The following is an 18654-nucleotide window of genomic DNA, read 5'->3' on the forward strand; positions in this document are numbered from 1 at the left end:
CTGCCTTGCCTTGTCCCTCGTTAGTAGAAGATGGTTAGAAACAGCGCCTTTTGAGTGTGCGAGTGATCCAGGGTTGAATCAGTCCCACTTTGTAAACCTTACGCTGGGTTGTTACTGCTACCACCCTAAGCTGCCCCACGTGTTGCATTTACAGCATCAAACCTGTCCATTAGATAAGACCACCTCACGTTAGCCCCAGGCTCGAAAACCTAGTGCACCCGAAAACTGAGGTGGGCCACAAAAGGGACTAGTATGCCATATAGCCAATAGAATTGAAACTTCGGTACTTTGTTAGAGGGTGACGGTTGATACGCGCGCAGGTACATAGAAACTAATCTCAGAACTGCCAAATTATGGCTTACAGTTTAGACTATCATGAACCAAAAGTATGCTTATTTGCTTGTCTGACTATTAGAGTTGTGGACGTGCATTAGATGGTTAGAAATTAAAACATCCAATATGGTCTTTTTCACTGAATAAGCCCCCATCAATCAGAGGTCAGGATATGTTAGACAATATGATTTTGAGACTGTGACTTCGGGACAGTGAGAATCCTAATTAAGTCCGTTTGATATATGTATGGCACATATACGATGCCTGAGTGCCCGAGTAGAGCATCATATGCCTTGGTACCAAAACTCCCCATGGGCATGAGGTACAAGGGCGCAGCTTCGGTGGATCCCTGACTGCAGGGCCCACCGTGATCTATGTGTCTTATATCCAAGCTGCCCATTCGTTTTGACAGCTTGTTTTAGCACATGATACTAAAAATTAAGTAGATCCAAATCTTTGGTGGACCAAAATACAGGAAACAGCAGTGATTGAATACCTACCGTTAAAAAAATAATTCTCGTGGGCCACTAGAGTTGTTATTTGCCATCTAACCTATTGATAAGGCCACAGAGACCTGGATGAATGGACCACACAAATATCAATTTTATCCAAAAATTTTGTGGTCCACAAGAAATTTATAATGATCAATCAGCTCTGTTTCCTTGGCATGGTCCGCATGAGACTTGGATCTGCTTCATTTTTGGGATCACGCCTAAAATGAGCTATAAAAATAGATGGACGGCATGGATTTAAGGAACATACATCACAGTGGCCCCACATTTGGGATCCACCGTAGCTGCGCCCAAGGTATTATATGATGCGCCTATAGCCGGTTGCAGGGGACAAGTAGGCCTATGGTTCTGTGATCCATACTGTGCATACCGTTTTACCACTGTGGACGGTACACAACAAAAATCCCCGAATGAAAGAATCCTAACCTTTATCAAGTGATGAAGAAAGATACGGTTTGGAGAGAAGACAGAACGTGTTGCTTTTGAAAACGGGTTCCTAAGAACAGTGAATCTCTACCTATGTAATTAAATACCATCCGCACCACCGTGAAGAAGTCCATCCAGACCCTGTAGTTCTCGGGCAGCACACGGACGGGTTCCTTTTGAGATTCAACCTCCCTTCGATTTGCTTCTTTTAAGGCACTTTTAAGGTCTGTCTCTTTGAGAGGCTCAACCACAATACCTAAAATAAAAAAAAAAAAAACAAGTTACGTGACAGTTAAAACATTACTACACTGGAGATGTAAACTATCAGATCCTGGGATTTTCTGTGAATGGGTCAACTTCCATGACCCTTATCTTACTGTACTGCTGCTACAAATCATTGAGTTGTGTCCGCTTGTACAGATTAAAGGCCTGTTTTACCCCTTAAAAAGGTGTAGTTATTAAAATTAGGAATCACAAGAATGTGATGGAGTGCATTTAATCCGGTGCATCTTTCTTTCTCGGTTCAACTGAGGTATATTTCGATCGACCATTGTACGATGTAATGTTTTGACCGAAGCATTCGTGAAGTTTTTGGTCAACGGAATGTATAGTTGGGTGGACCGGACATGTGCGTAAGATTTTGCATAAGGGCAGGTTTTGTTTACTAATTCTGAAATATATAAGTATGTCCGTAGATGCGATTAAAGTAATGCTAGAGACATTCAAGAGCCTAACACGAATTTTCAAGGGTTTGAAGGAAAAAGTTAGGGTTTCTACTATAAGTTCCATTTCTTGTAACTTTCCAGTTATAACTTCTTTTTAATTATAGTGGATTCATCATCGTTTTGTGCCATGGGTTTTTTTTTTTTTTTTTGCAAGAATTTTCCATGTAAAATCGTTGTGCTCTGTGTTTACTTTTCTTTTTCATCCTCTATTAATTGCTTGCTTGATTCTGTCTGAGGTTACTTATATACCCATTAAGGGGTTTCAGCGCCCAACAACTGTATCAGAGCATAGGTTGGGTTATTAGCTTGAATATGAAAACATGGCATCGAGTGTATCAAATGTAAAGTTCGAGACAGAGCAGTTAATGGGTAAAAATAATTTTGAAATACAGATGTTGAAAATAAAATCCCTCGTAGTTTAGAAAAAGTTGTAATATGCACTCCTTAAGAAAGCGAAATGTGTAACAACTCTAATTTTCGTGGTCCAATAAAGACCCTGACTAAACAAATTAATATTTTATTTTTATTTATTAATAAAAATCAAGTGCTTATCCCAATTAGTAGGTGCACTTTCGGTAGAGATATAGGTTAGTGGATCGATCCCCACACTACATGAATGATATATATATATATATATATATAAGAGAGAAGAGCCTCCACCGGTAAGATTTCACCATCCTTTCTTAATTCTATGTAAATGCCTACCTTAAAACCTAGATTCAACCAGTGGATGTAGTGAATTCAACTTGCATCCATTGTCTCGATCTAAGGGAGGAGTTTTGATCAATAGAAGATAGTTTTCAACAAGTTTCTATAACAAGGAAGATCGGCTTTGAGAAATCAGGTCGTGTCACTCTATGATATTCGAATCAAAGGATCCTAAAGTCGTATCATGATAGGACCTCGAAATCTGATCCGACTGAGGAATTCCCATAGCAATCTACAAAGTTTTATAATCTACAATCTCTTTTCTCGAAAACAGTTTTAGTTATTAATTGTAGATGCCAGATATTCAAATCTAAGCAATCCTCTCGTTTCTCAAAATTCAACTATGAGAAAAGCCATTGGATGGGTTAGATCTAATCCATAATCAGTGGAACCCATCAAAAATAAGAAAAAAGAAGAAAATTCCTTACAAAATTTTAAAAATCAGACTGTGTAACTGAACCTATTCAACTTTGAGCGATCATTCAAATCGATCGAAGTAGGTTGATTTTTGTCCAATGTCTAAATTTTAAAATTCATAACCTGGTTCGACTAATCAAACCCAAGGTTCAATCAATCAAGGGGATCCTCAGGAGATCCCAATCAATTGATCTCATTTAATCGAGGATGAAAAAATTAATCCAACAAGCAAAGTGATTTAACTTGACCATGCTCAATTGATCGGTGAGCAAGGTTTGATCGATTGAAGGTGGCCAAAAGTGTAGAGAGACTTAAAGAATTAGATCGAATTTTCATTAATCCATTGTCGATCGAAGGCCCTCGAGCTAGCTCGATTGATCGACTACATTTATCAACAGTCGCTATGTTTGTCAAAAAAATAAATTTAAGAAATTATCTTAGGCCATCTTGCTTGACTCAATGGTGGACCCCACTTGTTGGAATAATATTATTTAATTAGAGTATGCTAAATCATTTTAATAGGGATTTGAAGTATAATTCTACAAAGTGTTCGATTGATTGAATGATTCGACCCTATCTCAAATAGGTGAGTGAATCCCAACATGCCTCATATGTACATGATTAAGATAGATTATTTGATGGTTGAGATTGTTTTGATTGATATGGTTGTTGTGTGATTGTTGAAATAATATAAAACTATGATCCTTATTTCAGAAGATTTTGATAAATGTTAAACATGCGCATATGTTATGAATTTGTGTTTCCGCTGAGAGAGAGAAAGAGAGAGAGAGAGAGAGAGAGAGAGAGAGAGAGAGAGAGAGGATGTATCTAGTGAACTGTACATGTCGACACATAGACACATTACATGTATCCATTAAGAGTGCATGCACACCTTGTGCTTTGAGTTCTTGGGGGATTTCCCTGTATGGTTACGCATGGAAGATTCATTGCTAGCTGCTATAATGGAATCTTACTCATGGATTAGATGTATTGATTGTGCAAACCTACCTAGGTGGATGTCTATAATGTACAAGTTGCTCATGCCTATATACCTAAGTGGATATCTCATGGGTACGATTTGGTTTGATGGATATCCAACCTAAGCAAGTGGAGGATCATCTCACTTGACATGCATCTCATGACATCCTTGCATCTATGCTTATGCTGCATATACATAATATGGTTTGGTTGTACTATCTTATATGATGATATATATGAAGCATTTTGGGTTCACTTACTGGCCTGGCCAGCTAACGTTGTGGATTAATAACTGTATGAAGATGGACGATGCAGAACGACTTATTGTTTTGATATTATTAAAATAAATAAATAAATAAATAAAACATGGTTTTGGAATATTTACATTCAAAGAATAAGGAAGCTCAGTTAGAAGAATATTCATAAGCACACACTTTCATTGATCTGAGTTCTTATAGTATTTCTTACATTACTCTTGATTATAAAATCAAGTGTAATTAACATCGAATAATGATTGAAAAGTATAATTTCAGTAACATTTCATTCCATGTTGGAGATCCATCGAAACAACAATAAACTCGAGTGTGTTTTGAACTCTTTATGTATTCTCCTGAAAGATATCATCTGCAACTTAGGAATATGCTTAAACATGCCCTTTTTTTCCTTTGTAGAAGTTGCGTGGCTGCACTAGACGATTAGTTGTGTGCTCACACAACTTATCTATAAACCCTTCATAGCTTTAACCTTGATCTCCTCCTTCTCCAGTATACAGTAACTATGGCTACTGTATTTCTCTTGAAGGGTATTTGCTGCGTCAATGCTCCTTGATACCTTTCTCATTAACGAGATCTTATTGTTCCAAGTTCTTCTGAAGTAAATGAATAGGAATCTCGAATGAGAAGGCAAGAGGGGTATTTATAAGTACTTACACATGCGAAGTCCACCTTCCGCACTATTTACCCAATTTATGCGATCGCACAGCTTTTTAAAGTTGTGCTTTCATATAGCAATACCTCCTCCCTTCTACTCATGTTCTTTCATGAATATGCACCTTATATGCGCCCGGACAACTTATTCTAGTTGTGCGACCGCACAACTTATGTGCCTTAATGAATTTTTTAACTCCAACAGATGCCCCCTTGATCTCCTTCAATTTCTTCTAGATGATAGAATCGAAGGTGGATCGATCTTTCATTTCCTCAGCCAAAATTCTTAAAGAATGTTAGCAACGTAACTTCAAAACTTTGCATAATGGAAGCTGCACGGTCACGCAACTTTTCTCCTCGTGCAACTTAATTCTTCTGTGCAACTCATATGTACCCGCACAACTTTTATATATTTGCTTTAGCAAAAAAAAAAAAAAATCTAGGTACCTATATGTAACGTCTCGAAAAAATCCGTACAATGACCCGAGTACCACCTCAGGTAGAAATCTTTAATGAGCGAATCCTTTAGAAATTAGACGAAAATTTATTAAGTAATAAACTAAATTAATCAGTGAATTATCTTGAATCACTATCTATACGAACTGCAAGACCCAAAACCACTAGAAACGCTAACTCAAAATTACCTAAAGACCTAGGAATAATCTCAAAATCCAATTGCTCTCGAGAGCACATTGAAACTCTGTATCGGACCTAGACTGCGCGTCAAAAGACCGATTACCGCGAAACTATAAGGTTATGACCGTCATACTAGGCTTGACAAGCATCGTGGGAATCGAGGCCAAATAGTATCCAAAAATGCACAACTTGAGCCCTGAGCAAAGTGTGTAAAAAACGTGAATATCTTTAGAAAATGGACTCAAACTTAAGTGAATTGGATCATTTGCTTACAAGCGAAATTGAAGACTTCGGACTGTTAGATTCTGACCAAACTATACCCTTGGATGATCAGGAAAATTTCCCTACACATGTCGGTATACTTGTGGCCCTGATCGAGTGATGATGACTATTAAACTGAAACAGGTCCTCCATGGTCGATCCACAAATTTGATCGGACCAAAATCATATCCTGGCCTATATCCATGGTAAGAGAACTTGTGTTATAACATTGATAGGTAATGGACCTCCAGATGAGCTCTGTTTGCTCGAAACATACACCCTTTGGCTATAACCTAAGTATACCATGGTCCTAAGGCCATTGACATCAGTTCAGGACCTATATAATGCCCTTAAACCACCCCTCTCTCATTCCATACGAATTTCTCTAACCCTAGGAGAGAGAAGAGAGAAAAGAGGAGAAAAGTGTGAGGAGAAGAGTGAGAGTTCGGGAGACCGAGGCGGTGTTTCTCTCGTACGACTACACGCACTAGATCGCCTCTATATCTAGCTACACGGATCGTTCCAACTCCGATTTGGGTAAGAAATCCTAACCTTAATTTCATTTTAGGAATTCAAATAGAGGAAACGATGAAATAGCTAACCTATCTCATGATTTAAGTTGCCGTTGTGCTGTAGACGGGGATATCGTGTTCGAACCTAGTTCAAAACGAGCGCACCGATGAAAGGTGCAGACTATAAATATTTAGGTTATGGTTTTCAAGGCTTTCAATGTCAACAATGATTTATGTCTGACTTAATTATAGCCACGTGAGCTTAGTTACATTGTATTCAGTAAATTTCACATGTGTGTGAACTATGTGAATATATCATGCATTCTATGTGTTTGTTGAAATGCTTGAATGAAAGTGAAATCATGATTTATACTTGCCATGACTAATAATCTAGAATACATGTGTGTTGTGTGTATGACAACTCCTTTATGAAAGGATTTGCCAAAATATATGCTATAACTAACTTAGTTGTGTATATAGTATTATGTAGTCTAAGTGTTTGAAAAAATGTCTAAATGAGAAAGTGTTTGATGAATTGCTTCCAATAAGGGTGTTGAGATAGGATTCTCAACTACTTTTTCCATAGTTGTAGTTTCTTTTATGTAATGTAATTTACTACTATGTGATTTATTGTTGAAGTGCATATGTATGACAATATGTTCAATGTGTTCGATAAAAGGCTTGAATGGGATTCATATTTAAATCCTCTGCTAAATGATGTTAAGAATATCACATGTATCCACATGCTGCGTTTGAGTATGGTTGAGACTCGTACGTAGTCCAGGAAATCGATAACGATTCCCGATTTAGTGGCCGAAGTCAGTTCACCACATTAGACACATTCGATGAATCTGAGTCATATGCTGATTGTCGACTGTGGTTAGGTCATGTGGAGTGCTTACACACTCCATGTCGATCAATTCAACATGTGCTCGAACCAATCACACTTGTCAAATAACCCGATTGGCCTATTGTATGTTTACCATGTGTGGACACTACTGCTTGAATCTAAGGTACCACTTACCAATGTAAAGCCCGCTTAACCATAGGACCAAGATCTGCTAAGACTCATGAGCCAGACATGGTGGTGTATGGGACACCGTGGTCGAGCTATCGGCCTAAGCTGGGGTGACGAGCCTCCCCATAGTGACTAGTGAGCAACCCAAACTCGTGAGCCGAATATGGTGGTATATGGGACACCGTATTCGAACTGTCATCCTACGTTCAGGTGACGAGCCTCATATAGTGATCTCGATTATAAGTTTAGGCCTACGCTAAGGTGACGAGCCTCTCTGTAGTGGCCTCGAGTGTAAACTCTTGAACTTACCTATCCACTGCTTTTCATAAGGGGTGATGCCCTACAACTTACCTATCGTATGTGATTAACTAGGATTGACGACCCTAGATGGATCATCATTTGGGTAAGTGATAAAAAGGGAGGTACCTTAACTTTCCAAATCTACTGTATGAATAAGCCTAATAAATTACTTAGCTAACACGACTATGCACCACATTGCATATACTTTGGCGATGAAGCGCATGTTTAGGGAGTTTGTCATCTGTGATTGTGAGATGATGTCGCTAAGGGAGTGAAGGTGAGGGCATGCATCATTATGCATATCACTCCTACATTAACAAGAGTACTTAGGATATGATTGTTGTATTGCTTTATCATTACTGCTTGACTGAATTGATAACATGTTAACCTTTACCTTATAGTACCACTGAGTTGATTACTCACTCCCACTCTAGGACGGTGTTTTAAAACACCAACTGGACTCTGATTTAGATGCAAGTTGCGATGTGGCTTACGTGACGAAGCTGGACTTCATGAATGAGGAGGAGGAATTCTCCTATATTCAGCTATCAGACGAGTCTCTATAGACCTTGTTCTGATTCGACGAGATTACAGGGTTACATGAACTAGTTGGACAGTTACACTTTGATATTTTGTAAATTTTGGAACAAATACTTGTATATATTCAGCTTGGAACAGATTCATACTCTGGATAATGAAACATTTCATGTTATAATTCAAGTACTTAAGTCTTTTACTTGCTTAATTTAATCGCACCTGGAGTATGATATGTTATTTTAGATTAATCCCACTCATGTTTAATGCACTAATATGGACAACATTTAATCATCATTATTTATGTTGCATAAGTGATGCGTTGGAACTTAGGAGTTAAGCCTTACTCGACCCCCGAATTTCGGGGCATTACAAGTTGGTATCAGAGCATGATTTGGATTAAACTGGACCTGGGTTATGGTAACATGACGCACACTAACGTACTTTGACTTAGGTGGGGGCGATAAAACGTAGAAATGATCATAGGATCCCAAGTTTCACCAACAGGCAAAAATGACCCTTGAAATGTGACCTATATGCATCAGTGATCATGTGAAATGATCCCGATTCCTTTTTAAACCGTCAATCGATGGGTTTGGATGAGGATTCGGTGAATACCACCCTCAAATGACCCAAAAAGCGTGAATATGCACTTGTTGGGACCCGAAACCACTTCAAATCGAAGAGGGGGCCCAAATCATGAAAATCGGTGGGACCCAGGGGGTCCCCCACACATTTTCGGAACCCCGAGAGGGGGGTGGCCACTGCCTAGGGGCGGCGGCACCACCTACAGTCCAGCGGACCACGGCGGCACTGCACCAACCGTTGCACACCGCGGTCCACTCTAGCGTGCCCGTGGGTCCGACGGCCCGCCGCGCTTCCGACATGTGTAGGGCCATGCAAATCCATGTGGGGCCCTCTATTTTGCCTCATTTGTCTCATTTCCACCCCATTTCACCCTACCTAGCTCTCAAAACCTCTTAAAAACCTCATTTTTCTTTTCAAATCTTCATCCCATACTCCATCTTCTTCATCTTCTTCAATACACATACACCCACCACCATTTCCCTCGAAAACCCATCTCCTACCACTTTCCATCTCCCTAATTCTTCTCATTTGAGTACACAAATCCCTCTTTGTGTCTCATAAACCCCAAAACCAACCAACCTATCTCACCTTGCAAACTTTTCCAGCCATATGGCCCTCTTTGAGATAGTGGCCGCCGTATTCTCGATCTCCACACTCCTTTCCCTCATGAGAAAGAGAAGGGTGTCCACGGATGAAGCTGGGCTTATCCGCCTAACCCGACCGAGAAAGAAAGCGGGTGCCGAAGCAAGTACAAGCACCGCATGAGAGCAAAGGACGAAGCGGGATCTTGATCCCCAAATTTCCCTTGAAAGAGTTCTACTGGCGAACATAGGACACGGTAAGTTTCGTGATCGTAAAGTTGTGTTTGAAGCACATGTAGACGAAAGGCTATTTGGGCTATATCTGGTAATGGACCTCTTATTGGACTCCAGGTGGGGTCCCATATTTAAAGGCAAGTCTCATGCATGCGAGAGCACTGTTCAAGCCTTCTATGCCCACATTCGGGATCCACTACTGGAGCCTCTACAGTTCACTATTCCCGTGGGAAGGCGGGAAGCAATAGTCAATGTAGATGTGATGGCCCAGATTATGGGAGTTCCACGTGGTGAAGTGCATGCTAACGAATCTCATCTCAAGAGTATGTGAGAAAGAGATCGCCGCACACGGTTTCTTTGCGGTCGACTGGTTCACTGGAAGTGAGACAATTGCCTCCTATCGACGAAATTGACAAACAATTTTTGCCTGCTCCACCACATATTCACATATAATGTGTATCCTAGGTGGGCAACAGTACCGAATGCACTCGTCTGATGGTGGACTTCCTGTATAGAGCTGGGCAGGGAGACAAGCTGTGTCTGCTTACATTTTCCCTACTACAGATAATTCAGACTGAACGCTTTGTTAGGAGTGATGTCTCACTTCCATTTGACCGACTTATATGCAAGGTTGCTTGAGAGTTTGGCTACAGACTTAACGTGGATGAGCTTACACCGACCACTTCATTAATGACACTATGCTCAACAACATAGGAATTGGTCCTTGACAACGTCAAGCCTGACTCGATGAGTATGAAGGTGAGACGGAAAGTGAAGAGCAAGAAAGCAATGAAATAGAGGAAGAAAGTAATGAAGAAGAGGAAGAAAATGAAACAGAAGAAGGAAGTGAGGAAGGAGGAAGTGAGGAAGAAGAGGAAGAGGCCCAAGATTCTGATGAGGGACCTCATACTGCTACACCTGGGCACCACCATAATCAGGTCACCCTGGAAGCCCACCTGGCTCAGATTGAAGAGAACCAGGCCACCCTGAGACAAGAGGTCAAGGAGACCCAGGCCGAACTGAAGCAAAGGCTTGAAGAGAGTCAGACTTATATGAAGCATAGGTTTAAGAAAATGTCCCGCACTTTAAAGGCCCTCCTGTGCTGTATACAGGACAAGGGTGCTTCTCCACCATCACCAGATTTGGACGGCTAGTCATGCGATGCAGTCATCTTTCAGTTTGCTTGGTATCTAGTTTTCTTTTGTAATAGCCTTGGTAGGCTTAGTTGGCTGTTAGTGTGTTTTAGTATTTAAAACTTGTGCTAGAATAACACACATACATCTTCTATCATGATCCATGTAAGACTACATCTCATGTATTATGACTATTTTGGTTAACTGAAATGCATGAAGCTTCTTTTGATTTGGAATGTGAATGATGTTTGGATGAGTGTGTGTTCTTATGCTAAATCTTACACGGGTTGCACCCTATGTTTTATATAGGGAATGCCACCTAAGAACACTCGGAGCACTACACGTCTCATACTTGGCAGATTATTTAACAGGGCAGCTCCCCTAAGGGATAGCCACATGAACCCTACTCTAGGCCCTGATAATGACACTATGCCGGATTCTCAGCCAGCCACTAGCCACACAAATGGGCCAACACCTAGTGCACCACTGGTTCTAGAACAAAACTGTGTGTCTACTTCGATGTCACACATGCCTCAGGTGCCTCCTCCTCCTGATAAGTTGGAGCAGATGATGCTCCTAATGTAGCAATGTAATGACCCAAAAAATTTTGTGCCAAGACCCGAGTACTACCTCTATTTTCCTTAGAAGCTATTTGTGGGGTAATTAGCGCTAAACTCGATTGCTTGTAAAATTAACATCAATCACTTTAAATTTGATCTGCATGACTCAAAACCTGTAGAAACATTAGCGCTATGTTACTCTGAAATCTGAGATCTATCGCTAAATCCAGTTGCTCTTGGGAATTTTTGGAAGTTCTGGATCGGACCTGGACCGCGCGTCGAAAGTCAGATAGCGATGATCTTAGGCAGTATTGGTCCCCATGTTGGACTTGGCCATCACCTCAAAAATCAAGTCCAAATGATGTTCTGAGTTGATTTGATTGAGTCCGAAGTGAAGAGTGTGAGAACGGTGAGAAATTAATGTGATTTTATGAAATCTGAGTCGTGTCGCTTGCGCGATGATTTTAAGCAATCTGACCGTTGGATTCTGACCCAATTTCACCCTCGGATCAGGGAAGATGGCCCAGGCATGTCTTTATGCTTGTGGACTTGATCGAGTTTCGGTGACCGTTGAATTAAGTGTGGTCCGCCAAGGCTAATCTGTAGATCCGATCGGTACAAAAACTCAGACTGACCAAGATCCATGGTCAGTGAGTTTAAGTCCGACCTCTCGTGGAAAAAGGCCCACCGAAAGTGCTTCGTTGGATCGAGAGAGGCCTGTTTTGGTTATAACCTAAGTATACCTTGGCCCTAGGGTTATTTTCATCAATGTTAGGCCTATATATAGACCTTAAAACCCTAACTCTCTTTTCCATACGAATTTCTTAACCCTAGCTAAGGAAGAGAGGGGAAAAGAGAGAGAAAGTGAGAGAGAAGTTGGTGAATCATCCTTAGATTCTTTCCTGTTACTCTACATCCTTAAACCTCCACTTTTGAATCGTTATTCTGGCGATTCTAAGTTCATCATTGGGTAAGTTAACCTAACCCTAATCTATTTTAGAGCTTAGAACAGTCTATGTGTTGTAGTAGCTCATTTCTATCCTTGTCTTAGGTTATCTTGTCGCCGTTAACAAAGACATATCGTCTGAATCAGTTCGGTGTTCTATTTCTAGTTTAAGGTGCGGACTTTAATCGTATAGGTTATGGTTTTCAAGGCTTTCAATGCCAGTGAATGGTTTATTCTTGTTATGGATGAGATTTCACATGCCAAATGCTATGTTTATTTTGCGTTCCCGATATGCATGTGTTATATTGAGATTTGTATATTTTATGTATATGAAGGAAATACCGTATACGTATAAAATATGAACATGTACTTGCCATGATTATTTGTCCTGTACCTATGCTAACTGTATGTGTGACAACTCCTTGGTAAAAGAAATTGTCCAAATGCGTGTATTTCAATATACGTCATGTATGTTGCACTATGTATTCTAAGTGTTTGTAGAAATGTCTGAATGATCTAAAGTGTAATATATTTACCTAATTGCGGGCGTTGAGAAGCGATTCTCAACACTCCTATTGATGTGTATGATTTACCACATGCAAGTCATATTCCTTGTTGTTTAATTTCAAGTATTACTTATGTGAAAATCCATGTTGAGTTAATATTCTTCAAATGCTTACATACCACATGATTTGAGTTGTTGTTCCATTACTATTCTAAACTGTTGATATGAATATTTGTTGTAGTGGAATGTGTTTGGGACTATGAAATAGTCCAGGAAATCCATAATCGGCCTTGATTTTATGGCTGAGGTTGCTTTCGCCACATAAGACGTGATTTGACGAACTCGAGTCGTATTAGAGTTGTCGGCAGTGGTTTGGCCGCACGGAGTGTTTGCGCACTCTATGTCATTCAACCCAACGTGTGCTCATGCTAGTCGAGCTCGTCAAGTAATCCGATTGTCCGATGTATGTTCACCATGTATGGATGCTGTTGTTTAAATCTAGGGTACCAAACTTACCAATGAAAATCCTGTTAACCATTGTACCTGGATCCGCTAAGACTCATGAGCCGGACATGGTGGTATGGGACACCGTGGTCGAGCTGTCGGCCTACGCTGGGGTGACGAGCCTCCCCGTAGTGACCAGTGAGCAACCAAACTCGTGAGCCGATTATGGTGGTATGGGACACTATATTCGTGCTGTCGGCCTACATTGATTGGTGACGAGCCCTTTGTAGTGACCTCGAGCATACCTGGATACCGCATTGAGGTGACGAGCCTTATTGTAGTAACGAAGGTATGATAGGCGTGCATTGATTGGTGACGAGCCCTTTGCAACGACCTAAAACCATATGATCGTATGAGATTGTCTAGGACTGACGACCCTAGAATGGATCACTGTTTAGATGGTGATATGAGGAAGGTACCTTAGCTTCCCAATCCTGCTGTATGAAAAGGACTAATAACAACTTGGTAATCATGTTCATGCACCGCATTGCATGTGCCTGGAAGAGGTGGAGCACTTTGAGGTGATGTCATGCGTAATGTAAGATGAAGACGCTGAGGGTGTACGCGCGAGGGCACGCATCATTCTACATACATCCTTGCACTAACAAGAGTACTTAGGACATGTTTGATTGTTCTGCTTTATCATTACTGCTTGATTGAATTGATAACATGTTAACCTTTGCTTTATTGTTCCACTGAGTTGTTGATCACTCATCCCCCCTCGTTCTGGGGCGGTGTTTAAACACCCAACAAACTCTGTCTTAGTTGCAGATATTGATGCGACCCCTGAGGCAGAGCCGGAGTTCGAGGATGATGAGGCTGCATTTTCTTTCATGCAGTTTTCAGACGGGTTCTAGTGAGCCTTGTTCTAATGCATGGGATTCTGGGATTTCTTTTTGGGAATAGATGATGTAATTTAATGTCTTGTACTTTTAATAGTAACACTTATAAGTATGATCTGGTATGTATATGTATTTCAGGGATTGGCACATGTACACATTTATTTCTTTAAGTCTTCCGCTTACGTTCTTCACTTATCCCTAAATCATGTTTGCAGTTTGGCTTAATCTATTCCATGTTTTATGTACATACAGACAACATACATCCATCATTAAATATGTTGCATAAGTGATGTTTTGAAACTCGGGAGCTGAGTTATGCTCGACCTCTAAATTTCAGGGCGTTACAAGTTGGTATCAGAGCATGAATTGGATTAAACCGGACCTGGGTTATGGTCACACACCGCATGCTGTCGCCACTTTAGTGTATTTGGGTGCAAGTTTATCGTAGATTTTGTGTTTGTGTCTCGTTTCTTCTATCGGCGAAAGTTTATTGAAAATGATCGCTGAGATCGAGTCTGTACTCTCTCCTGATCACACACAGCGATCTAAAATCTCTTCTAGACCATCTATTAATGGGTCTAGATGGTTTATCTTCCCATCTCAACCCTTCAATTGTCAGTAAGTCTGTGTTTGTATCAGATTTTAACTCTAATGGCCTGATAAGTGTCGAATCAGACAAAAGGGTCCATCGGGGCATTTCCAGGGGGACCCAGGGGGGACCCACATCATTTTAGAGCTAAGGGGGCATGAGGACCTCGCCCAAACGGCGATCCATCACCGGACGGTCCAAAGACCGGCGATGTCCTCGCCAGTTCGGCGAGCCCTCGCCGCCCAGCGGGCCAAGCCGGGCGGGCCGACACTCATGGGGCCTAATGTGGCCCATCCCTCCACAGTTTGCTGATTAAAACCTTTCTTAAACCCTACTTCCTTCACAAATCTCCCTCCCAAGCTCTCATTTTCTTCAAGTTCCTCTCAAAACTCCACCAAATCTCTCCCCAATCTCCTTCTTCTTCCATTTTTCGTGCACACCCCATGAACCCATCTCAAAACCTCACCGCCATTGCTGATTTCACTTTCTTTTCTTCTCATTTGAGCTCCCAAATCCTTCTTTGGGATCTTAAGTGTGTGAAAGCTTCACCATCCTTCCTATTTCTCCCTTTCTCTCATTTCCCATGGCCCTCTTTGAGTTTATCACGACCATATTTTCTATCTCTACCCTTCTTTCTTTGATGGGGAAGAAGAGAGCACCCGTGGATGAAGCCGGGCCTAGCTGCCCAACTTGTGTACGGAGGCCAAGAGGTGCGGCCGCGAGCACAACCGCCACCCGTGAATTTCAAACCAAGCGGGACCTTGATCCTCAAGCTCCCATTGGAAGAACCTTATTGGCGGAGTTATCTCATGGAGTCTATGAAGGCCGTAGGGTCCTTTTTGAGGCTCATATAGATCTGCTACTATTTGGCAAGTTTCTGTTGTTGGAGTGCCTGGAAGGGGTTGGCTGGTGTCCCTTGTTTGACGGCGAGTATCTCGCCATTGCTAGCACTATTCGAGCTTTTTATGCCAACTTTGTGATCCTTCGCTGGAGCCTCTACAGTTCAAGATTTCTTCTGGTAGTGTTCGGGAGGCCACGGTCAACGTCGCTTTGATATTCCGACTCCTGAATGTGCCACTTGGTGAGGTGCATGCCAGTGAGAGGAATTTGAACAGTATGCGCGAGAGGGATCGTCGCACCTGGCTCTTGTGTGGTCGTCTGGTCGAATGGCAGCCTAATAGAAGTCTTCTAGCTACCAACATGACGGACGACTTCCGCTTACTTTCCACATGTGTATGTTCAATGTATATCCCAGGTGGAGCAACCGCAGTGAGTGTACGCGCCTGATGGTAGATTTTCTGTATCAGGTAGGGCAAGGAGAGAAGCTATGTGTGCCGACATACATCTTGCGTCAGATTATCCATATCGCTCATTCGACTAGGAGAACCGAATTGCTTCCATTTGGCTGCCTCATTTGTAAGCTTGCACATGAGTTTGGCTATAGGCTTGAGGCAGAAAAGCCGGTACCTATTCGTCATATTAATCTGACGACCCTTAAGCAGATGGAAATTGGTCCTCGACGATAGGCCTCAGAGAGTGAGGATGAGTCAGAGAGTGATGAGGATAAGAGTTATGTTGAGGGTGGAGCTGAGATTGAAGAAGAAACAGAGCAGGACGAGGAAGAGGTTGAGGCACAGGATACGAGTGAGAGCTCTCCTCCTGTGGCACCATAGCAAAGCGCAGATCAGGCTGCCAGGAATGCCCATATCGCTCGGCTTGAGGAAGGGCAGGTTGTTCTACGCCACGATATCATGAATCTTTGAGGCCTTATGAAGCATAAGTTCAAGAAGGTGACTCGAACTCTAAAGTCTATCCTGTGTTGTTTGTAGGATAAGGGTGCCTCGCCTCTATCTCCTGATTCCGATGAGTAGTGGTCGTTGTTGTCATCCTTTGCTTTGTTTTATTGTTTCTTTCTGTGTGTTGCCGTTGTTGGCTTAGTAGTTGGAAGTTGTTTGTTGTTGTTTGACGTTTTAGATGTTGTAGTTCACATGCTTTCCCTGTCGTGATTCATGTAATGCTGCACTACTTGTATTGTGACAAATTTTGTTAAATGGAATGCATGTTGTTTTTCATTGAAGTTGTACTGTGATTGCTGTGTGGGTGGATTATGTGGACGTAGAATCTTACGGTTACATCCTCTGTTGAATGTAGGGTATGCCTCCTAAGGGTTCGAAGACTTCGGCCCGTCTCTCCTTGATTGAGTCGCTTGTCGGGGTTCCTCCCCTGAGCGATAGCCAGACGGATCCACAGTCGGGCCTGTCTCATGCTGGTGTTGGGCCGACACCTATAGCTCCTCCAGTCACGCCTTTGGTTCCTGAGCAGAACCGTGCATCTTCGTTTGCTCTGCCTTCTGATAGGTTTGAGCAGATAATGTTGTTGATGCAGCAGTAGCACCAACAACAGCAGTTTGTGTTCTATGGCAGGCATCTTTGCTCAGTCAGTGGGGGCGACTCCACCTACTTCACCTATGCCCCCATCTGGGAGCGCTAGTGCAAGCGGTACTTTTGAGCGATTCCAGCGCTTACGACCTCCCATATTTGCAGGTTCTCATAGACCCGAGGAGGCCGAGTACTGGATTGATCGCATCTCTAAGATGCTTAGGCCGCTGCACTATTCAGAGGTTGAGCAAGTCGAGCTTGCCTCCTTCATGTTTGAGAAGGAGGTCAGTTTATAGTGGGACAGTATTCTTCGCACTATTGAGGAAGAATATGAGTGGTCGTGGCAGGCATTTGAGGCACGCTTCCATGAGAAGTATTTTTCGGTTACGTACCGACGTGAGAAGGAGAGTGAGTTCCTTCACCTCCATCAGGGAGGGATGTCGGTGACGGAATATGAGAACCGGTTCACTGAGCTAGGTCGCTATGCTCCCTTGATTCTGAGCGATCAGCCGATGAGGATGCGGCATTTTTCTGAGAGATTGAGGATTGAGATCCGATCGAAGATGTGCTGTGCTAGCATATCTTCCTATGCGGAGTTGGTGAGCATGTCCTTGCGAGCAAAGCAGGACAGGGACAGGTCGTCCTGTATGTGAGCACCTATGGTTCCTAGGCCGTGACCTGATTTTCAAAGTGCACCTTTTCTCGGCAAGAGGCCGCGGGCAGATTCTCCTCTTAGACGATCAGCGCCGCCCGCTTAGCAGATGCGAGCTGATCTCCGCTTTTCATACTGTGGGAAGATGGGGCATTTGGATCGTTTTTTCTTTTCACGTATGCGGGTTAGCGGTTTTACTCCACCGCAGAGGATCAGTCGTCCGATGCCTTAGGGTATATCACCTCCACCTCTTCGTTTAGCACCAGCTCATCCATCCTTCAGACCTGCTGTACCTAGCTTCAGGCCACCTCAGCGGCCTATGGTTCCTCCGTCGAATCGTCAGCAGCAGGCTCGAGTTCATGCGCTCTCAGCTGAAGCGCCTATGTCTGACTTGGTGCCGAGATCCTTCGAGGTTATAGCGCACATTAAAGGTAGTCTCGTTTCTATGTTGGTGGATATAGGGTCCACTAACTCTCTTATATCATATGCGGCATTAGGCATCTGAGTTTGAGCACTGTTTCTATAAAAAGAGTGACGCTCACTACCGCTACGGGGATTTCCTCTGCTATGAACAAGCGTTGTATGGATTATTGGGTTGATCTAGGAAGTGGATCGATTCGTGTTGACTTTTTTGTCATACCTCTTTTTCATTACGATGTTATTATGGGTATGGATTGGCTCACGAGGTAGTGAGCAGAGATTGATTGTGAAGCAAGGTCGGTGACAATTGATGGACCTGAGGGCGAGACAATTACTTTCCTAGTTAAGGTTAGTTACCCTTTTCGTCTTGATTATTATACTTCTCTGTTGGAGAGTATGGCTGAATCGGCGTTTGAAAGCACGCCTGTAGTTCAGG

At 42.3% G+C, this 18654-nt stretch overlaps 1 protein-coding gene across 1 annotated transcript in view; it reads right to left on the reverse strand.

Annotated features, from left to right (window-relative positions):
* Positions 1-18654, reverse strand: part of LOC131233477 (uncharacterized) — a 217412-nt gene that overhangs the window by 168349 nt on the left and 30409 nt on the right. The window contains exon 3 of the mRNA XM_058230191.1: positions 1363-1527. Coding sequence (XP_058086174.1) covers positions 1363-1527 — 165 coding nt within the window. The remainder of the gene's footprint in view (positions 1-1362; positions 1528-18654) is intronic.

Source organism: Magnolia sinica, chromosome 18 (assembly GCF_029962835.1).
Source record: "Magnolia sinica isolate HGM2019 chromosome 18, MsV1, whole genome shotgun sequence".
Classification (NCBI taxonomy): Eukaryota; Viridiplantae; Streptophyta; class Magnoliopsida; order Magnoliales; family Magnoliaceae; genus Magnolia; species Magnolia sinica.